At 42.8% G+C, this 19,686-nt stretch overlaps 1 protein-coding gene across 1 annotated transcript in view; it reads right to left on the bottom strand.

The window, feature by feature from the left end:
* The window catches only part of ahcy (adenosylhomocysteinase), a 70,004-nt gene that overhangs the window by 33,333 nt on the left and 16,985 nt on the right, over positions 1-19,686 (bottom strand). Inside the window, exon 3 of the mRNA XM_052031203.1 lies at positions 12,247-12,322. Coding sequence (XP_051887163.1) covers positions 12,247-12,322 — 76 coding nt within the window. The remainder of the gene's footprint in view (positions 1-12,246; positions 12,323-19,686) is intronic.

Consider the following 19,686-nt stretch of genomic DNA (forward strand, 5'->3'; position numbering starts at 1 on the left):
GGACCAATCAGGGATAAGAGAGGAAACGTGTTCCTGGAGTCAGAAAAGGTAGGGGAGGTCCTTAATGAATACTTTGCTTCAGTATTCATCATAGAGACCCCTTGACATTTGTGAGGATGGCATACAGCAAGCTGATATGCTTGTTGATATGTTGACACGAGGAAAGAGGATGTGCTGGAACTTTTGAAACACGAGGATAGATAAGTCACCGGTGCCAGACGGGATATATCCAAGGTTATCACGGGAAGTGAGGGAAGAGATTGCTGCGCCTTTGGCGATGACCTTTGTGCCCTCACTGTCCACAGGAGTAGTGCCAGATGATTGGAGGGTGGCAAATGTTGTTCCTTTGTTGAAGAAAGGGAGTAGGGATAACCCTGGGAATTACAGGCCAGTGAGTCTTACTTCAGTAGTGGGCAAATTACTGGAGAAGATTCTTAGAGACAGGATTTATGAGCATTTGGAGAAGCATAGGCTGATTAGGGACAGTCGCCATGGCTTTGAGATGGACAGGTCATGCCTCATTGAATTCTTTGAGGATGGGACAAAACACATTGATGAAGTTAGAGCAGTGGATGTGGTGTACATGGATTTTAGTAAGGCATTTGATAAGGTTCCTCATGGAAGGCTCCTTCAGAAAGTCAGGAGGTATGGGATCCAGGGAAACTTGGCTGTGTGGATTCAGAACTGGCTCGTCCATAGAAGACGGGATAGTTGGCGATGGAGTGTATTCTGCCTGGAGATCGGTGACCAGTAGTGTTCCACAGGGATATGTCCTGGGACCCCTGCTCTTTGTTATTTTTTTTATAAACGACTTGGATGAGGATGTGGAAGGCTGGCTTAGTCAGTTTGCAGATGACACGAAGGTTGGTGGTGTTGTGGATAGCGTAGAAGGTTGCTGTAGGTTACAACAAGTTATTGATAGAATGCAGACCTGGGCTGAGAAGTGGCAGATGGAGTTCAACCTGGAAAAGTGTGAAGTGATGCATTTTGGAAGATGGAATTGGAAGGCAGAATACAAGGTTAATAGCAGGACTCTTAGCAGTGTGGAGGAACAGCAGGATCTTGGGGTCTACATCCATAGATCCCTCAAGGATATTGCGCAAGTTGATAGGATCGTTAAGGTGGCATTTGGTGGGTTGGCCTTCATTAGTCAGTATTGAATTCAAGAGCTGCCAGGGAATCTTGCAGCTCCATAAAACTCTGGTTAGACCACATTTGGGAGTATTGTGTTCAGTTCTGGTCACCTCATTAGAGGAAGGTGAATGTGGAAGCTTTAGAGAGGGTGCAGAGGAGATTTACCAGGATTTTGCCTGGATTGGAGAGCACGTCTTAGGAGGATAGGTTGAGCGAGCTAGGCCTTCTCTCTTTGGAGCAAAGGAGGATGAGAAGTGACTTTTGATAGAGATGTACAAGATAAGAGGCATAGATTGAGTGGACAGTCAGACTTTCTCCCCCAAGGTAAAAATGGCTCACATGAGAGAGCTGGGGGGGCACAGTGCAATTTTAAAGTGATTGGAGGAAGGTATGGGGGGGTGGGGGGGGGTGGTCAAAGGCAAGTTTCTTTTTATTTTTATGGGTGGAACACACTGCCGCCAGAGGTGGTGGAGGCAGATACATTAGGGACATTTAAGAGACTCAGAGGCACATAAATGATAGAAAAATGGAGGGCGATGCAAGAAGGAAGGGTGAGATGCATCTAAGAGCAGGAGAAAATGTTGGCACAATATCATGGGCCAAAGAGCCTGTACTGAGCTGTAATGCTCCATGTTCTAATTAGCCTAAAATTCCATGAGCATGGAAACAACTTACAGCTTTATAATGCTAGCTCAGGATCTCCATACCAGCAGCAACTGGAGCTGACCATTTCCCCTTTTATTTTATTCATAAGGGACTTGAGCTCCACAGGCTGAGCCAGCATTTAATTACCTTTCCCTAAATGCCCTCAAGGTGATAGGCAGCTGTCCTCCTGAAGCACTGCAATCAAGGTGTGTGAAAACCACAATGTTGTGAAGTAAGGAATGCTGGGGTTTTGACTCAAAAGGAACAGTGATATATTTCCAAGTCAGAATGGTATGTAGCTTGGAGGGCAACTTCTTGGTCAAGTTGCCATGCTTTTGCTGCCCTTGTCCATCTTGTTGGTAGATATCGTGGGCTTGGAAGGTGCTGTCCAAGTCTTGATGAGTTGCTGAAGTCACCCTGTAGATGATATAAACTGCTGCTATGTGCATTGGTGGAGTGAGTGAATGGATGTGTAACTGTACATACTGAAGCACAAGCCACAGTAATTCTAAATACATAATTATGTTTCAGTCAAACTTAAATGAGCAACTGACAGATAGAACTTTGGCTTTGTTACCAATTTAATGTTTGTAATACAATTTGGTGAGAACACAGCTGAAAAGGATTACAAGTAAAACCTACTTTACAGCCATTCAGGTTACAGAAATCCACACATCACTACCCAAAAATTTGAGATACAGAATAAAAGTCACTCTTATGAAGTTTGTGGCAGAAATAAACAAAATCTAAAAGTAACAAGGAGATGTGAACAGACATCTCAGAGTGCAGCACTGCCATACTCCATCTACAAAGCATTTTCTAATACGAGGCATTTTCTGATGCACTGCATTGCAGGAAGTGACAATAGCCATGGCCAGCTCTTACACAAGCTCCTTAAAGTAATCTCTTAACTTTTACTCCAATTCTACCAAGTCACCACACTTTAACTCATTACCCATCTTCTTCCACACCATCTTTCTCCCAAGAACCCAATCCTCAAATCCTATCCTTTTCCCTGATGTGCCCACTTCCTAACCCCATTCCTAATTCATGACCCTTGCACATCACACAAAATGCCTCACAGATGAAGAGTACACTAGCACTGCACTCAGATGTCTGTTCACATCCTCAGACTGGAGAGGGCATGGCATAAGAGGGACTCAGCTGTGACTGCCAACCCATTGATGTGGTGACATCATACTCACTTCTTATTGCCCCATACTGAGTGGCAAAAAAAAACTAGGTATTCCTTTCACATAAGCCTTTTCCATCCCCAAAATCTTGACATCAGCTGTTAGCTAACAGCATTGGGTCACTTTGTCATTGGCAATAAAATGGGTTAATTGAGAGAAAAACATGGCATAGGAATGCAGCTAACAGAATGAGAGACTGCAAGAGAATATTTATGAGGACTAGAGAGTCCAAACCCCAGGGGATGGGGAAAGCCATTTAAAACCAAAGAAATTTCATCACCTTGAGGGTAGTCAACATGTGGAATTCTCCACCATTGGAGACCAAGTCATTCAATTATTCAAGAGGTAGGTAGTTCTTTATGCTAAGTGATAAAGGGAAAAAGCAAGAACAGGGTACTAAGTGGATAATCAGCTATGTTCATAATGGAGAATTCCAAAAGGTCACATGGCCAACTTCTGCTCCTATTTTTGACATTTCCATGATATTATGATGTGCTCTTGTAACTAATGTACAATTTTGGGATCCTGTAAAAATATTAAACAATGCATTTCTGCAAATGTGAAATACTAGAAGTTTTGAGCAGTGGTCTATCACTTCATGGGTATAACTATGTTGCAATAATAGTTATTTTTCCAAGAAAGCTTTTCCACAAGTTGTGTTAATTCAACATTCTAATCAAACTTTCTACTGTTCAGTATTTCAGATAATCTTTATTTCTGACAATTGGAAAAAGGAAATTTACCAAATGCCATTATTCTACTTCTATCCTTGTACCTAGAAAATTCAACACTCGTGGAATAGATTAATCTCAGCCATCTTAAGATTCAAGGAAAGAAACAGTAAGTGAGCCTTACAATTCAGAGGTATTGAGGCACTCATCACTCCTGTACTTACCACATACACCACACTCATTTCCGTTTCATTCTGGAGTCCAAGATTGAACAACTTGATCCAATTTGTGTTTCATGGCTAACAATCCAAATCCTATATCCCTTAAAAAACTCAAGTAACAACCCCCAGAGCCCTGCAGTTCATTATGAAAGCTCCTCATTTGTCTTCCCAAAATGCAAGACCTAGCACTTATCTGAATTAAACTCCATTTGGAATTCCTTGGTGCATTTACCATGATCAAGATCCCTCTAATTCCCGATAACCATCTTCACTGTCTACGACATCACCTATTCTAGGGTCATCTGCAAACTTACTAACCATGCCTTGTACTTTCTCATTCAAATCATTGATATAGATGACAAACATCTCAAACTATATCATATTTAAACTTGGAAAAAATTAGGAGTGGTACTGTTGATCCTTCACTCAAATTTGAGGAAGTTTGGAGTCCATTTATTCAATATTTTCACATGATATAGATCCCCTTATAATAACCTTTCAATTTAGAGGAACAGAGTTGACAACATAATATTGCTCTGTTTCTATTGAGAAATTTTAGTCCAGTTTTTTGTTTTTTAATTTTTGTTTTTCTTTAGCTCAGTTCAGTTTGATATTTTGTTTATAATTTTTCTTGTTTTGGGGATTTTCTTGTATTTTATAATAAATCTCTTATATTCATTCACTAACAGATCATTGGATCTACAGTTTTTTTTATACTTTGTTCTTTATGATTATCCATGTCATGATTGTTCTCCTGATCTTTGTATTACATGTATAAACATTGATATATTAATCTGTATTAATTTGAAAACTAATAAAAAGATTGAAAAAAGAAAGATAAACAGCAATGGGCCCTGTGCCCTGGGGAACACCACTAGTCACAGGCCTCCAGTCCAAAAAAAAACAACTTTGCACCATTGTTGAGCATCTGCTGTAGGAGTAGCTCAGTCTAAGTGGGACCTTGAGGCTTTGGCTCAAGAGGCTTCAGCATGAAGAGGCAGAGGAAGTGAGCGGAGGCAAAGGAGAGGTTCTGGCACATTCTCTCATTTTTATTGCACAGTTAGAGCAGTGGGAATGGCAGTCAGGGCAGTGATATGCTTCTTGTCCCTGATGACTACACCTGCAAGAAGTGCATCTGGCTGCAGCTCCTTACAGACCACATTAGGGAACTGGAGCTGGATGAACTCTGGATCATTTGGGAGGCTGAGGGGTATATAGACAAGAGTTACAGGGAGGCAGTCACACCTAGGTTGCAGGTAGCTGGGCGACAATCAGGAGAAGGAAAGGTAATAGGCAGTCAGTGCAGAGTACCCATGGCCATTCCCCTCAGTAACAAGTATACCGCTTTGGATACTGTTGGGGGAAAATAACCTACTGGGGAAAACCACAGCAGCCAGATCTCCAGCACTGAATTTGGCTCTATGGCTCAGAAAGGAAGGGGGGGGAGAAAGAACTGCAGTAGTGATCAGGGATTCATTGGTTGGGGGAACAGACAGGAGGTTCTGCGGATGAGAACGAGACTCCCAGATGATATGTTGCCTCCCCAGTACCATGGTCAGATCAAGTCCACAGGATTCTTAAGGGGGAATGTGAGCAGCCAGAAATCATGGTTCACATCAGTACCAATGAGATATGCAGGAAGGGCAATGAGGTCCTGCAAAGCGAGTTCAGGGAGTGACATGCTAAGTTCAAAGACAGGACCTCCAGGATGGTGACCCGAGGATTGCTACCCATGCCATGTGCTAGTGAGGTAAGAAATAGGAAGAAAGTAAAGTTTAACACATGGCTAAGGAGATGATGCAGCGAAGATGGCTTCAGATTCTTGGATCATTGGGCTCTCTTCAAGGGCAGGTGAGACTGTCTAAATGGGATGGTTTGCACCTGAACACAAAGGGGGACCAATATCCTTGCATGAAGGTTTGCTGCTGCTGCTCAGGGGGATTTAAACTAGAGTTGCAGGGATTGGGACCCAGGGTGGCAGGGCAGCAAGTGGAGTACCTGTGTGGAAAGCAGATATTAAGCCTACAAGCAATGACAAATTGGTTGATGAGCATGGTGGGACTAAATGTTCTGAGATACATCTATTTCAATGCAAGGAGTATTGTAGCAAAGGCAGATGAACTCAAAGATCAGCATGTGGAATTCTGATGTAGCTATTAGCGAGACTTGGTTGCAGGAGGGTCAGGACTGGCAGTTCAATACTGCAGGGCTCTGGTGTTTTAGACATTAGAGAGGTAGGTATTAAAGGAGCAGCATTACTCATCAGGGAAAGTGTCATGGCAGGGCTCAGAGAGGACATACTGGAGGGCTCATCTACTGAGGCAATATGGGTGGAACAAGAAAGGGATGACCATGTTAATGGGACTATATTATGGACCTCCCAATAGTCAAGTAGGGTTTAGAGGAACAAATTTGTAGAGACAAGACAGCTGCAAGAAAAAATAAGGTTGTGATAGTATGTGATTTTAACTTGCCACATATTGACTGGGACTCCCATACTGTAAGGAATTAGACAGCATAGAGTTTGTAAAATGTGTTCAGGAAAATTTCCTTAATCCAGATATGGAGGTCCCAACGAGAGGGTGCGATACTGGTTCTCTTAGGAGACAAGACAGGGCAGATGTCAAGGGTGTGTTGGGGAACACTTTGGATCCACTGATCATAATTCCATTAGATAATTATGAAGAAGGATAGGACTGGTTCTCAGAATGAGATTCCAAATTCAAGCAAAGCTAATTTTGATGGCATCAGAAAGGATCTGGAAGGCATGGATTGGGATAGGCCGTTTCCCGGCAAAGAGATGCGAAGTGGAAGGCTTTCAAAACTGAAATATTGAGAGTACAGAACCTAAATGTTCCGTGAGAATAAAAGGCAAGGCTAACAGGTTTAGGGAACCTTGGTTATTGAGGCACCTGGTAGAGAAAAAAGGTGACACATATCAGGTATAGACAGTTAGGATTAAATAAGGGACTCGAGTATAAGAAATGCAAGAGAGAAATCAAAATGGCAAAAAGAGGACACGAGGTTGCACTGGTAGAAAGGTGAAAGAGAATCCCAAGGGTTTCTAAAGCTACATCAAGAGCAAAAGGGTAGCAAGGGACAAAATTGGTCCACTTAAAGATCAGCATGGTCATCACTACATGAAGCCAAGAGAGACAGGGAGAGATCTTAAATGAAAATTTTGCATATTTACTCTGGAGATAGACCACAGAACTGAGGCAAAGGAGTAGCAAGGTCATGGATTGTATCCAGATTACAGAAGAGGAGGTGCTGGCCATCTTGAGGCAAATGAAGGTGGATAAATATACCCAGGGCCTGACAAGGGAGGCTAGTGCAGAAACTGCAGGAGCCCTGGCAGAGATTTTTTAAATGCCCTTAGCCATGAGTGGGAGCGAGTGGACTGGAGTACAGCTAATGTTGTTCCCTTGTTCAAGAAAGGCTTTAAGAATGAGCTGGGAAATTAGAGGCTGGTGAACCTGACGTTCATCATGGGTAAGTTATTGGAAGGTATTCTGAGGGACAGGATACAAGTATTACAATAGTCAGGGCCCAATTTATAAAGCCCAATGATGGTCAGGGATAGTCAACCTGGCTTTGTGCACGGCAAGTCATGTCTAATCAATCTTATGGAGTTCAAGGAGGTTACCAAGAAGGTTAATGACGGAAAGGCAGTGGATATTGTCTACATGGACTTCAGAAAAGCTTTTGACAAAGTCCTGCATGGGAGGCTGGGCCAGCAAGTCACTTGGCATTCAGGATGAAGTAGTCAATTGGATTCAAAATTGGCTTAGCAGGAGAACCCATAGTAGTAGTAAAAGATGGTTGTCTCTGACTGGAGGCTTGTGACTTGTGGTGTGCAGCAGGGATCAGTGCTGGGTGTTGTTTTATCATCTATATCAATGATTTAGATTATGTGGTAAACTGAATCAGCAAATTTGCAGATGACACCAAGATTGGGGGTGTAGTGGACAGCCAGGAAGGCTGTCAAAGCTGGGAAAATGGGCTGGAAAAATAGCAGATGGAATTTAATGCTGACATGAGGTATTGCACTCTGGGAGGATAAACCAGGGTAAGACTTGCACAGTGAATGGTAGAGCTCTGAGGTGTGCACTAGAACAAAGGGACCTGGGAATACAGAACAATTCCTTGCAAGTGACATCACAGGTAGAAAGGGTCATAAAGAGCTTTTGGCACATTAACCTTTAAATCAGAGCATCGAGTACAGGAGTCCAAATGTTATTTTGAAGTTGTACAATACGTTGGTGAGGCCTAATTTCAAGCATTGTGTGCAATTCTGGTTACCTACCTACAGGGAAGATATCACTAAGCTTGGAAGAGTGCAGAGAATTTACAAGGATGTTGCTGGGACTTTAGGACCCGAGTTATAGGAAAAGGTTGAATAGGTGAAGACTTTATTCCCTGGAGTGCAGGAGAATGACAGGAAATCTTAGAAGTATACAAAATTATGAGGGGGAGAGATAGGGTGAATGCATGCAGGCTTTTTCCCCCCTCAGGTTGGGTGAGACTAGAACTAGAAGCCATAGGTTTAGGGTGAAATGTCAAATATTTAAGGGGAATCTGATGGGAATCTGTGGGTTCAATTGTAACATTTAAGAGGTTTGGATAGGTACATGGAGTGGAGGAGTTTGAAGGGATATGGTTTTATGGGTGCAGGTAGATGGGACCAGGAGGATCAGGTTGGCATGGACTAGGTGGGCCCAAGGGCCCACTTCTGTGCTGCAGTACTCTACAACTCATCACCCTGCTTCCTATCATCAAGCCAATTCTGTAACCAATCAGCCAGCTCTCCCCTGATCCCACAATCTAACTTTCCAGATCCAGAACTTTAAAGGCCTTACTGAGGTCCATATAGACTACAACTACAACCCTGGCCTCATCGACCTTCAAAAAGAAACCTCAAATTTGAGGGACATGACCTCCCACACACAAAGCTGTGCTGACTATCCCCATTCAGTCCCTTTCCAAATGGGAGTGTGTTATCCTTAGAATCCTCTCCAGTAATTTACATACCAGATGTTAGGTTTACTGGTCTAAAGTTCCCAGTCTTTTCTTTGCAGTCCTTAATAAAGGTACAATATTTACCACCCTCCAGTCTTCTGGCACTTCAACAGTCACCAATGATGATGCACTTAACTCAGCCAGGCCTCCCACAATTTCTTCTTGGATATACCTGATCAGGCCCTGGAGATTTATCTACCCTCATACACTTAAGACATCCAGCACCACCTCTGCTGTAACGTGGACTATCCCCATTAACCACCTCAAGTTTCAAAGTCTTCATTTCTTTCACCACAGTGAAACCAGGAGAAATATCCTTTGAGGACCTCATCCATCTCCTGTGGCTCCACACAAAGGTCTCCACTTAGGTCTTTGAGGGGCCTCATTTTCTCTTGTTACTTTTTCCCTTAATATACTTACAAAATTTGTATTCTCCTTAATCTTCTCTGCCCAAGTTACTTGACCCATTTTTGCCCTCTGATTTCCTTCTTTACGATACTTGTGCATCCCCTATAGTAATCCAGGGATTCACTTAACCCCAACTGCCTTTACCCAACCCATGCCTCCCTTATCCTGAGGAGAGCATCAGTATTCATCATCCAGGATTCCCAACTCCTGCTAGCCTTGCTCTTCACTTCACAGGAAGATGCAAATCTTCAACTCTCAATATCTCACTTCTAAAATCCTCCCAATTGCCATATATCCCTTTGCCTGCAAACAACCTACTCAACTTTTGCAAGTTCCTGTCTTGTACCATTAAAATTTCCTTTGGCCCACTTTAGAACAGTGGACCAGATCTGTGCTTTTCCATAACTCATTTGAGACTAATAGAACCATGGTCCCAAAATGCTCCCCCACTGACATCTGAGTCACTTGTTTTGCCTCATTTCCCAAGAGTAGGTCAAACTTTACCCTCTCCCTAGTAGCATCCTATACATATTGCCAGAAGAAACTTTCCTGAAGATGCTTAAATTCAACTCCATCAAAGCCCTCAGCACAATGGCAGTCCCACTATTAGGAAGGTTATAATCCCCTACTTTGACAACTGAACAATGGTCACTCTTCCCAAAGGGTTCCTCCACTGACACTTCAATCACTTACTAGCCCACAAGGTCAAGTGCAGCCCCTTTTAAAACCCTATATACTGCTTAGAAAACACTCATGCATTTTACAAATTCCTCACCCAAGCATAGATAAGGTAGATAGCCACTTGCAATCAGGCAATCCAAATCAACATTTTCAAAAATATTATTACATCAGTGGAAAAGAATCTGAGGGACAGGATTTATTTGCACCTGTAAAGGAAAAGATTGATTTGGGATAGTCACCATGACCTTCTCATCTCAAATTTGAATGAGATTTATATTTGAAGAGGTGACGAAGAGGATAGACATCTACAATCCTGCCTCGTCAATCTGAACTTTAGCAAGGCCTTTGATGAGGTCCTGTATGGCATTTTGGTCCAGAATGTTAGAACACATAGGATCCAAGGCAAGTTAGCCAACTGGATACAAAATTGGCTCAAAAGTAGGATTGTAGAGGATTATTTTTCCAGACTGGAGGCCTGTGACCGGTGGTGTGCCACATAGATCAGTGCTGGATCCTCTGCTGTTTGTCACATCTATTGATTTGGACGAGAATGTCAGTGGCTTGATTTGCAAGTTTGTGGATTACACCAAAATTGGTGGTAATGGCAGATAGTAAAGGAGTTTGTCCAAGGCTGCACCAGATCTTGATCATCTAGGAAAGTCAGCTTGGGAATTGCAGATGGAATTTAACTCAGACACACACAAAGTGATGCATTTTCAGTAGCTAAATCAAGGCAAGACTAGTACAGTGAGTGACAGTGCCCTGGGGAGGGTTGTTGAACACCAAGAACTAGGGACACAAGTACATAGTTCCCTGAAAGTGGCAACACAGGTATATAGGGTGAAGAAAGTGTATGGCATGCTTGCCTTCATCAACCCAGGCACTGAGTACAAGAGTTGGGACATGACGTTGCACTTGTACAAAACACTGGTTAGTGTGCTTGGAGTAATGCAGGCAGTCTGGTCACCACATAAAAAGAACATGATTCAGTTCAGAGGGTGCAGAAAAGATTCACAAAGATGTTGCTTGGATCAGAGTGAGTTACAAGGAGAGATTGGACTGGGTATGTCAGTTTTCCCTGGAGCAAAGGAGGCAGAGAGATGACATGATAGAGGTGTGTAAAATTAGAGGCATAGATAGGGTAAATAGCCAGTGTGTTTCCCAGAGTAAGGGTGTCCAAAACTAGAGGACATAGGTTTAAGGTGAGAGGGAGATTTAAATGGGATCTGAAGGGCAAATTGTTCACACAAAGTTGTTGGTATCTGGAATAAGCTGGTAGGAGTTGGAGGTAGAAAGAGCAACAACATTGAGCAGGCATCTGGACTGGTACTTGAATGAGCAGGGCATAGAGGGAACTGAATTAATGCAAGTGGGATTAGTTTCGAGACATGGTTAGCATAAACAATATGGGCTGAAGGGCTGTTTCTGTGCTGTAGAAATTTACAATATTGAAGGACAGATTTGAGGGGAGCGAGGGAACTTAAAGACGTGCTAAGCAGTTTTTTTAAGAAAGCAGTGGTAGTTGCCTGGAACACATGCTGGGGTGGAGGTAGAAGCAGACAATCATGACATTTCAGACATGTAGACAGGCATATGAATGTGCAGGGAATGGATGTATATTGATCATATGCAGGCAGATAGGTTTAGTTTTATTTGGCATCATAGTCAGCACAGACATGGGCAAAAGGGCCTGTTCGTCTGCTTACCGTTCTATGTTCTACTACAGTGACATTATGGCCAAGTCCCACACTAACAACATCCTGGGGTTCACCATTGTACTGAGCTCAACTGAACCACCACAAATATTGTGGTGCAAGACAGATGAGCAATTGGGTATCCTTTAGCAGATAACTCGCCCAACAACTGTTTCCTTCACCAAAGTACATGTCAGGTGTGCAAGAGAAGCCTGCAGCTCCATAACTACATCTCCAATACCAATAGCAGACCACTTGACAAGCATCCCGCTCATTACAAAAACACTACAACCACCATCAAGCAGCACTGCAGCAACTGCAAAGCACTTTGATCAAGACCACTGCAAGGCCTTCAAATCAAACAAGTCAGGTTTGAAAATAGCACTTCCCAGTAAAACTCAGATCTACAGCACAGTGGAAGTACTTTCACCACCTTCTAAAGGAAGTAATTTTAAAATTCAATTTTGAAAGCCAAGTATCAAGTGCAGGGGAATTTCCCAAATTAAAAGCAAATATGCACAGAAAATTTAGATAACTGTACATGTATAGATTGCATTTGAGATGAGACAATTATACCAACCAGGAACTCCAGATTTGGCAATTGCAGCAGCAGCATGATCCTGAGTTGAGAATATATTGCAGCTGGACCACTGAACCTGAAATGAGATTAAGGCCTCAGTTATAAACAAAAAAAACATTAACCTTCAAGCAACAGCACAAAGGGAGTAATCAATACAGTAGAAATTAAGCAGTGCTCACACACAATCATTAAAGACTTACAGTAAAAAATCCAAATCAATATAGATTAAATTACAGAAACCCAATAATATCCATTTCAATTATACAAAACTATAGGCCAGTGAGCTTAACCTCAATGGTATGGAATTTATTGGAGGAGATTCTTAGGGACAGGATTAACTTGCATTTGGAAAAGCATGGGCTTTAGGGAAAATCAGCATGGTTTTGTGCTGACTGGTCTTGTCTGTTAAGGAACTGAATATGACAACTAACAAAGGTAGGGCAGTGCATGTTGTCCACACCTTATACAAATGATTTGGATGAGAACGTACAAATGACAAAACAATGGGCCGAGCACCAACTTCTGGGGAACACTAGTTCATAGGCTTCCAGTCTGAAAAACAGCCTTCCACCATCACCCTTTGCTTCCTGCCATCAAACTAATTGTGCATCCAATTAGCTAGCTCTACCTGGACCCCATCCAATACAACTTTCCATAGAAGCCTACCATGCAGATCCTTAAAGGAATTACTGAAGTCCATATGGACATCTCTTTAACCAGGGGGTAGTGAATCTCTGGAATTCATTGCCACAGTGGGGCATGGAGACCAAGTCATTGGGTCTCTTTAAGCCACAGACTGATAAGGGGTTTCACAGTTAAAAAACGGCAGAGAATGGGGTTAAAAGAAAATTAACAATGATTGAATGGCAGAGCAAATTCAATGAGCTGAATGGCCTAATTCTGCTCCTATATCTTAGGAGCATAGAAAACCTACAGCACAATTCAGGCCCTTCAGCCCACAAAGCTGTGCCAACATGTCCCTACCCTAGAAATTACTAGGCTTATCCATAGCCCTCTATTTTATTCAGCTCCATGTAGCTATCTAACAGTCTCTTGAAAGACCCTATAGTATCCGCCTCCACCACCATTTCCGGCAGCCCATTCCACGCACTCACCACTGAGTAAAAAACTTAGCCCTGACGTCTCCTCGATACCTACTCCCCAGCACCTTAAACCTGTCCTCTTGTGGCAACCATTTCAGCCCTGGGAAAAAGCCTCTGACCTTATGGTCTTTTCAGTCACAAGTGACAATCATAAACCAAAACCCCCACCTCTAATCACACCGTCACATCTGTAGCCCTTAAACATTGATTTACTAGTCTTGCACATGCCTGCTTCTGGAATCGAATAAATTCACAATCCTATGTGCAGATCCACAACCAGAGCTCATCTGTCTTAATTGTCAGGCTTGTTGCATTAAAATAAATGCAGTTTAGCCTATTGAATCTTACCCTCACTTGCAGCTAGCAATGATTTAAAAATCTGAGCCAGAGCTTAAGGAACAACTTCCTCTGCCTCCCATAGCAGCCTGGGATAAATCTCATCCAACCTTGGGGGTTTAAAATCCACCTTTAAGGCCGTGAATACCTCCTTTATTTATGGAGACCTGCACTAGAATTTCACATTCCCCTTTGAGTTAGAACCATAGAAAACTACAGCACAGAAAACAAGCCATTCTGCCCTTCTAGTCTGTGCCGAATCTTTATTCCACTAGTCGCATTGACCTGCGCCCAGTCCATAACCCTCCAGACCACTCCTGTCCATATATCTATCCAATTTATTCTTAAAACACAAGAACGAGCCCATATTTACTACAGATGGCAGCTCATTCCACACTCCCACCACTGAGTGAAGTTCCCCCTAATGTTCCCCCAAACCTTCCCCTTTCACCCTAAAGCCATGTCCCCTCATACTTCTCTCCTAATCTGAGAGAAAAGAGCCTACTCGATTTACTGTAAATACCCCTCAATTTTGCAAACCCCTATCAAATCTCCCCTCATTCTTCTACACTCCAAGGAATAAAGTCCTAACCTCTTCAATCTTTTCCTTAACTCCTGAAGACCCAGCAACATAGTAGTAAATCTTCTCTGCACTCTTTCAATCTCACTGATATCCTTCCCATGGTTAGGTGACCAGAACTGCACACAATACTCCAAATTTGGCTTCACCAGTGTCTTATACAACATCACTATGACATCCCAACTCCTATACTCAATACTTTGATTTATGAATGCCAGGATGCCAAAGCCTTCTTTACAAGCCTGTCTACCTGTGACGCCACTTTCAGGGAATTATGTATCTGAACTCCCAGATCCCTTTGTTCCTCCGTAATCCTCAGTGCCCTACCTTTTACTGTGCATGTCCTACCTTGATTTGTCCTTCCAAAATGCAACACCTCACTTGTCTGCATTAAATTCCATCTGCCATTGTCTGGCCCATTTTTCCAGTCCGTCCAGATCCCTCTGCAAGCTTTGAAAGCCTTCCTCGCTGTCCACAACACCTCCAACCTTTGGATCAGCAAGTTTGTTGATGACACTATTTACCACATTATCTAGATCATTGATATAGACAACAATGGTCCCAGCACAGATCCCTGAGGCACACCACTATCACAGGCCTCCAGCCTGAGAAAATCATCTACTACCTCTCTTCTCCCACAGAGAATTTCCAATCCAGTTTACAACCTCTCCATGGATATATGTAGTGTCTGAACCTTCTGAACTAACATCCCATGTGGGACCTTCTCAAAGGCCTTACTAACAACCTACCACACAAAGCCATGCTGACTATCCTTAATCAGCCCTTGGCTGTCCAAATACCTGTATACCCGATCTCTCAGAACACCTTCCAATAATTTACCTACTACTGATGTCAGGCTCACCGGCCTGTAATTACCTGATTTACTTTTAGAGCTTTTTTTAAACAACGTAACTACGAGCTACCTTCCAGTCCTCTGGCACCACACCTGTGGCGAAGGACATTTTCAACATATCCGCCGGGGCCCCTGCAATTTCTACACTTGTCTCTCTCAAGGTCCAAGGAAATATGTCAAGCCCAGGGGATTCATCTACCTTTATTCACTAAGGCAGCAAGCACCTCTTCCTCTTTAATCTCTATATGTTCTATGACAAAACTGCTTGTTTCCCTTCCTTCCATATACACTATGCCAGTTTCCTGAGTAAATACTGATGCAAACTGTTTAAGATCTCCCCCACCTCCTGAGGCTCCACATTGACGACCACTCTGATCTTCTAGGGGAAGAATTTTGTCCCTTACTGTCCTCTTACTCTCAATATGCTTGTAGAAACCCTTCAGGTTTACCTTCACATTATCTGCCAAAGCAATCTCATGTCTTTTTGCCTTCCTGATTTCCTTCTTTAGGATTTTCTTACATTTTCTATACTCTTCAAGTACCTCATTTGTGCCTAGTTGCCTATACCTGCTATACAGCACTTTTTCTTAAGAAGATTGCCAATATCACTTGAAAACCAAGGTTCCCTATGCCTGTTAACTTCACCTTTAATCCTGGCAGGAACATGCAAACTCTGCACTCTCAAAATTTCGCCTTTGAAGGCCTTCCACTCACTGAACACATCCTTGCCAGGAAACAAGTTATCCCAATCCACTCTTCTGAGATCCTTTCCCATTTCCACAAAATTGGCCTTTCTCCAATTTAGAACCTCAACCTGAGGACCAAACCTATCCTTGTCCATAATTAACTTGAAACTAATGACATTATGGTCACTGGACCCAAAATGTTCACCTACACATACTTCTGTCACCTGACCTGTCTGGTTCCCTAATAGGAGATCAAGTATTGCATTCTCCCTCATTGGTACCGCTATATATTGATTTAGAAAACTTTCCTGAACACATTTGACGAACTCCAAGGCATCCAGCCCTTTCACAGAGTTGAAGCCCCAGTCAATATGTGGAAAGTTAAAATCCCCTACTATTACAACTTTATTTCTTACATCGGTCTGCTCTCTCTCTCTACAGATTTGCTCCTCCAATTCTGACTATTGGGCAGTCTATAATACAAGCCTATTAGTGTGGTCACACCTTTCCTGTTCCTCAGCTCCACCCATACGGCCTCTGTAGATAAGTCCTCCAAGCTGTCCTGTGTAGAGCTATGATATTTTCCCTGACTAGTAATGCCACTCCTCCCCTTTCATCCCTCCCTGTCTATCACATTTGAAACAACAGAACCCCGGAACATTAAGCTACCAGTCCTGCCCCTCCTGCAACCAAGTCTCACTAATAGCAATAATGTCATAATCCCACATGCCAATCCACGCTTTAAGGTCATACACCTTACTTACAATACTCCTTGCATTGAAATAGATGCACCTGATAACATTTCTATCATGAATGAACCTTTGATTTTGTCTATACATGAAGTCCTCACATGACCTTTATCCTGCTCCACCTCACTACCTGCTCTAACACTCTGGTTTCCACCCCACCTCCCCCACAAATCTAGTTCTCCAAAGTCAGTTTCCTTTATGAATACTGATTAAAAATGTTAATTTAGGAGCTCACAAGCTTCATCTCCATAGAGATTACCTCCTTTGTCCCTAATGGGCTCTCTTTTTCCCGGTTTTTTTTATTATGCAAGTATGTTTGTGACAAAAATATCTTCAGATTTACCTTAATCCTGTCTGCTGGTATTTTTTTTTGTTACCCGCTCTTCTTGCTGATTTCCTTTTTAAATATCTTCTTACTTTTAATATCCTAGATGGGCTTAAAGCAGTTTTTCCCCCCTCTGAAAAACAAACAGAACAGGCCTGGATAACTACCATCTTGTGAAATTTGCTTCCATGGATTATGGACCATGATACGAACACTTGTGCAATTCTTATTTGCTCAGTTAATCTCAGCAAACAGGACAGCTCACAAATCTACCCCTGTTCAGGGGAAGGTATTGATTAGTAACAAATGGCACACATGACAAATGTAAGCCTTCAACTTCTCACTGACACCATATCTCCACAGAACCATGCACTCCAGACACTGTTCTTGCTTCCGATTGCCAAGTTACAACCTTTATCCATTCCAAATTTCCATTCCTTAATCAACCTCCATTCTCCCCAATTTTTGGAGGAATCTCACTAATTTCAACTTTAGATGTGGTAGGAGTTGTTCTACACAAAGAGCCATGGTCCAACTGACCAAGCAACCTTCCATGGGCCCCAATCAGTGACCCTGCTCCCCTCCACAATGGGAACACGCTTCTCCACCAGAATTACCTTGTAAATTTTCAGGTAGCTTCACAAATGCAATTACAGTACTGACATCCTCTCAATCACTTCCCTGCTTCAGATTACTAGTGCAACATCCAATACTAGTTGAATGGTTCCCTTATACGATGAGATGGACTCTGACCTCAATCTACCTTGTTGTGACCTTGCACCTTATTGTCTACCTGCCTGCACTCTCTGTAGCTACGACACTGTACTGTTTTTTTTACCTGTACTACATCAATGCACTCTGCACTAACCTAATGTAACTGCAGTGTGTAATGAATTGACCTGTACAATTGGAATGCAAGACAAGTTTTTCACTGTACCTTGGTACAAGTGACAGTAATAAAACAATATATTCTAACTGAACAGTGGGAAGATTAAATGCATCATTTTCAACAGCTGCTCACCTTCCTCGTAACTGTCTCAATCTGAACCAGGTAACTCAAATTGGAGAAAACACCAGGGCCCAACCAAGTGCATCCTTGGAGCTTGTGGGAAGCTAGGGAAGAAATTGCAGAGGCCCTTGCACATATTTGCATCAATCTTTAGCCACAGTAAAGTTCCAGAAGACTGACAAGTGGCTGATTTGTACTGTTATTTAAGGGAGCAAAGATAAGCCAGGGAACTACAGGCCAGTGAGCCCAACATCAGTGGTGGGGAAGTTACTGCAAGAGATTGTGAAGGTCAGAATGTAACAGCACTTGGACAGGCAAGGACTGATTAAGAATAGTCAGCATGGCTCTGTGCATGGGAAATTGTATCACCAATCTGTTAAGAGCTTTAAAGGGTATCCAAGAGGACAGATGAGGTAGGGCAGTGGACGTTGTCTGTATCAACTTTAGCAAGGATTTCAACAAGATCCCACATGGAACACAAGGAGAGCTAGCTAATTGGATACATAATTGGGACCTTGATTTAAAAGGGACCCAACAGGCAACTTCTTCAGAGGATGGTATGTACATAGAACAGTCCAGCACTGGGCAGGCCATTCAGCTCACCTTGCACTGATCTTAATGCCAATTTATACTAAATATCCTCTTCCCGTGTATCATCCATATCCCTCCTTTCCCTTCATATTCATGTGTCTAAAAGCCTCTAAAGCGCCCAACTGCCTGCTTCCACTACTACCCCTGGTAACCCATTCCAGGCACCTACACTCTTAAAAACTTGCCACTCACTTCATCTTTAAACCCCCTCACCAACCTTAAAAGCATGTCCTCTGGTGTTTAACATTTCTACCCAGGGGAAAAGATTCTGACTGTCCACCAATTTTAAAAAGGTCTCCCTCAGCCTCCTATGCTCTAGGGAGAACAACCCAAGTTTGTCCAACCTTTCCTTATAGCTCATACCCTCTAATCCAGGCAACATCCTGGTAAACCTCTTCTGCACCTTTTACACATCCAAAATGGGACAACCAGAACTGCACCCAATACTCCAAGTGTGGAGTGACTAAAATTTTATATAGTTGCAGCATGACTTCCTTACTCTTATACTCAACACCCCCAACAATGAAGGCAAGCATGCCAAACACCTTCATGGTAGGATTCTTAGCAGTGTGGAGGAACAGAGGGATCTTGGGATCCAAGTCCATAGATCCCTGAAAGTTGCTGCACAAGTTGATAGGGCTGTTAAGAAGGCATATGGTGTGTTGGCCTTTTTGTCAGAGGACTGAATTAAAGACCCATGAGGTAATGTTGAGCTCTGTAAAACTCTGGTTAGACCGCACTCAGAATTTTGTGCTCAGTTCTGGTCACCTCATTATAGGAAGGATGTGGAAGGTTTAGAAGGGGTGCAGAGGAGATTTAACAATGCTACCTGGATTGGAGAGCATGTCTTATGAGGATAGGTTGAGTGAGCTAGGGCTTTTCTCTTTGAAGCAAAGGAGGATGAGAAGTGACCTGATAGATGTGTACAAGATAAGAGGCATAGATAGAGTGCACATCCAGAGACTTTTCCCCCCAGGGCAGAAATGGTTAACACAAGGGGCCATAAGGTAAAGGTGATTGGAAGCAAGTACTTGGGGGGGGGGGGGGGGGGGAAGATATCAGAGGCAAGTGTTTTTTTATTTTTACAGAGTGGTGGGTGCATGGAACATGCTGCCAGGGGTGCTGGTAGAGGCAGATCCATTAGGAACATTTAAGAGACTCATTGGCACACGGATGATAGAAAAGTGGAGGGGTACATGGGAGCAAAT

The sequence above is a fragment of the Pristis pectinata genome, chromosome 16 (genome assembly GCF_009764475.1).
Source record: "Pristis pectinata isolate sPriPec2 chromosome 16, sPriPec2.1.pri, whole genome shotgun sequence".
NCBI classification, from domain to species: domain Eukaryota; kingdom Metazoa; phylum Chordata; class Chondrichthyes; order Rhinopristiformes; family Pristidae; genus Pristis; species Pristis pectinata.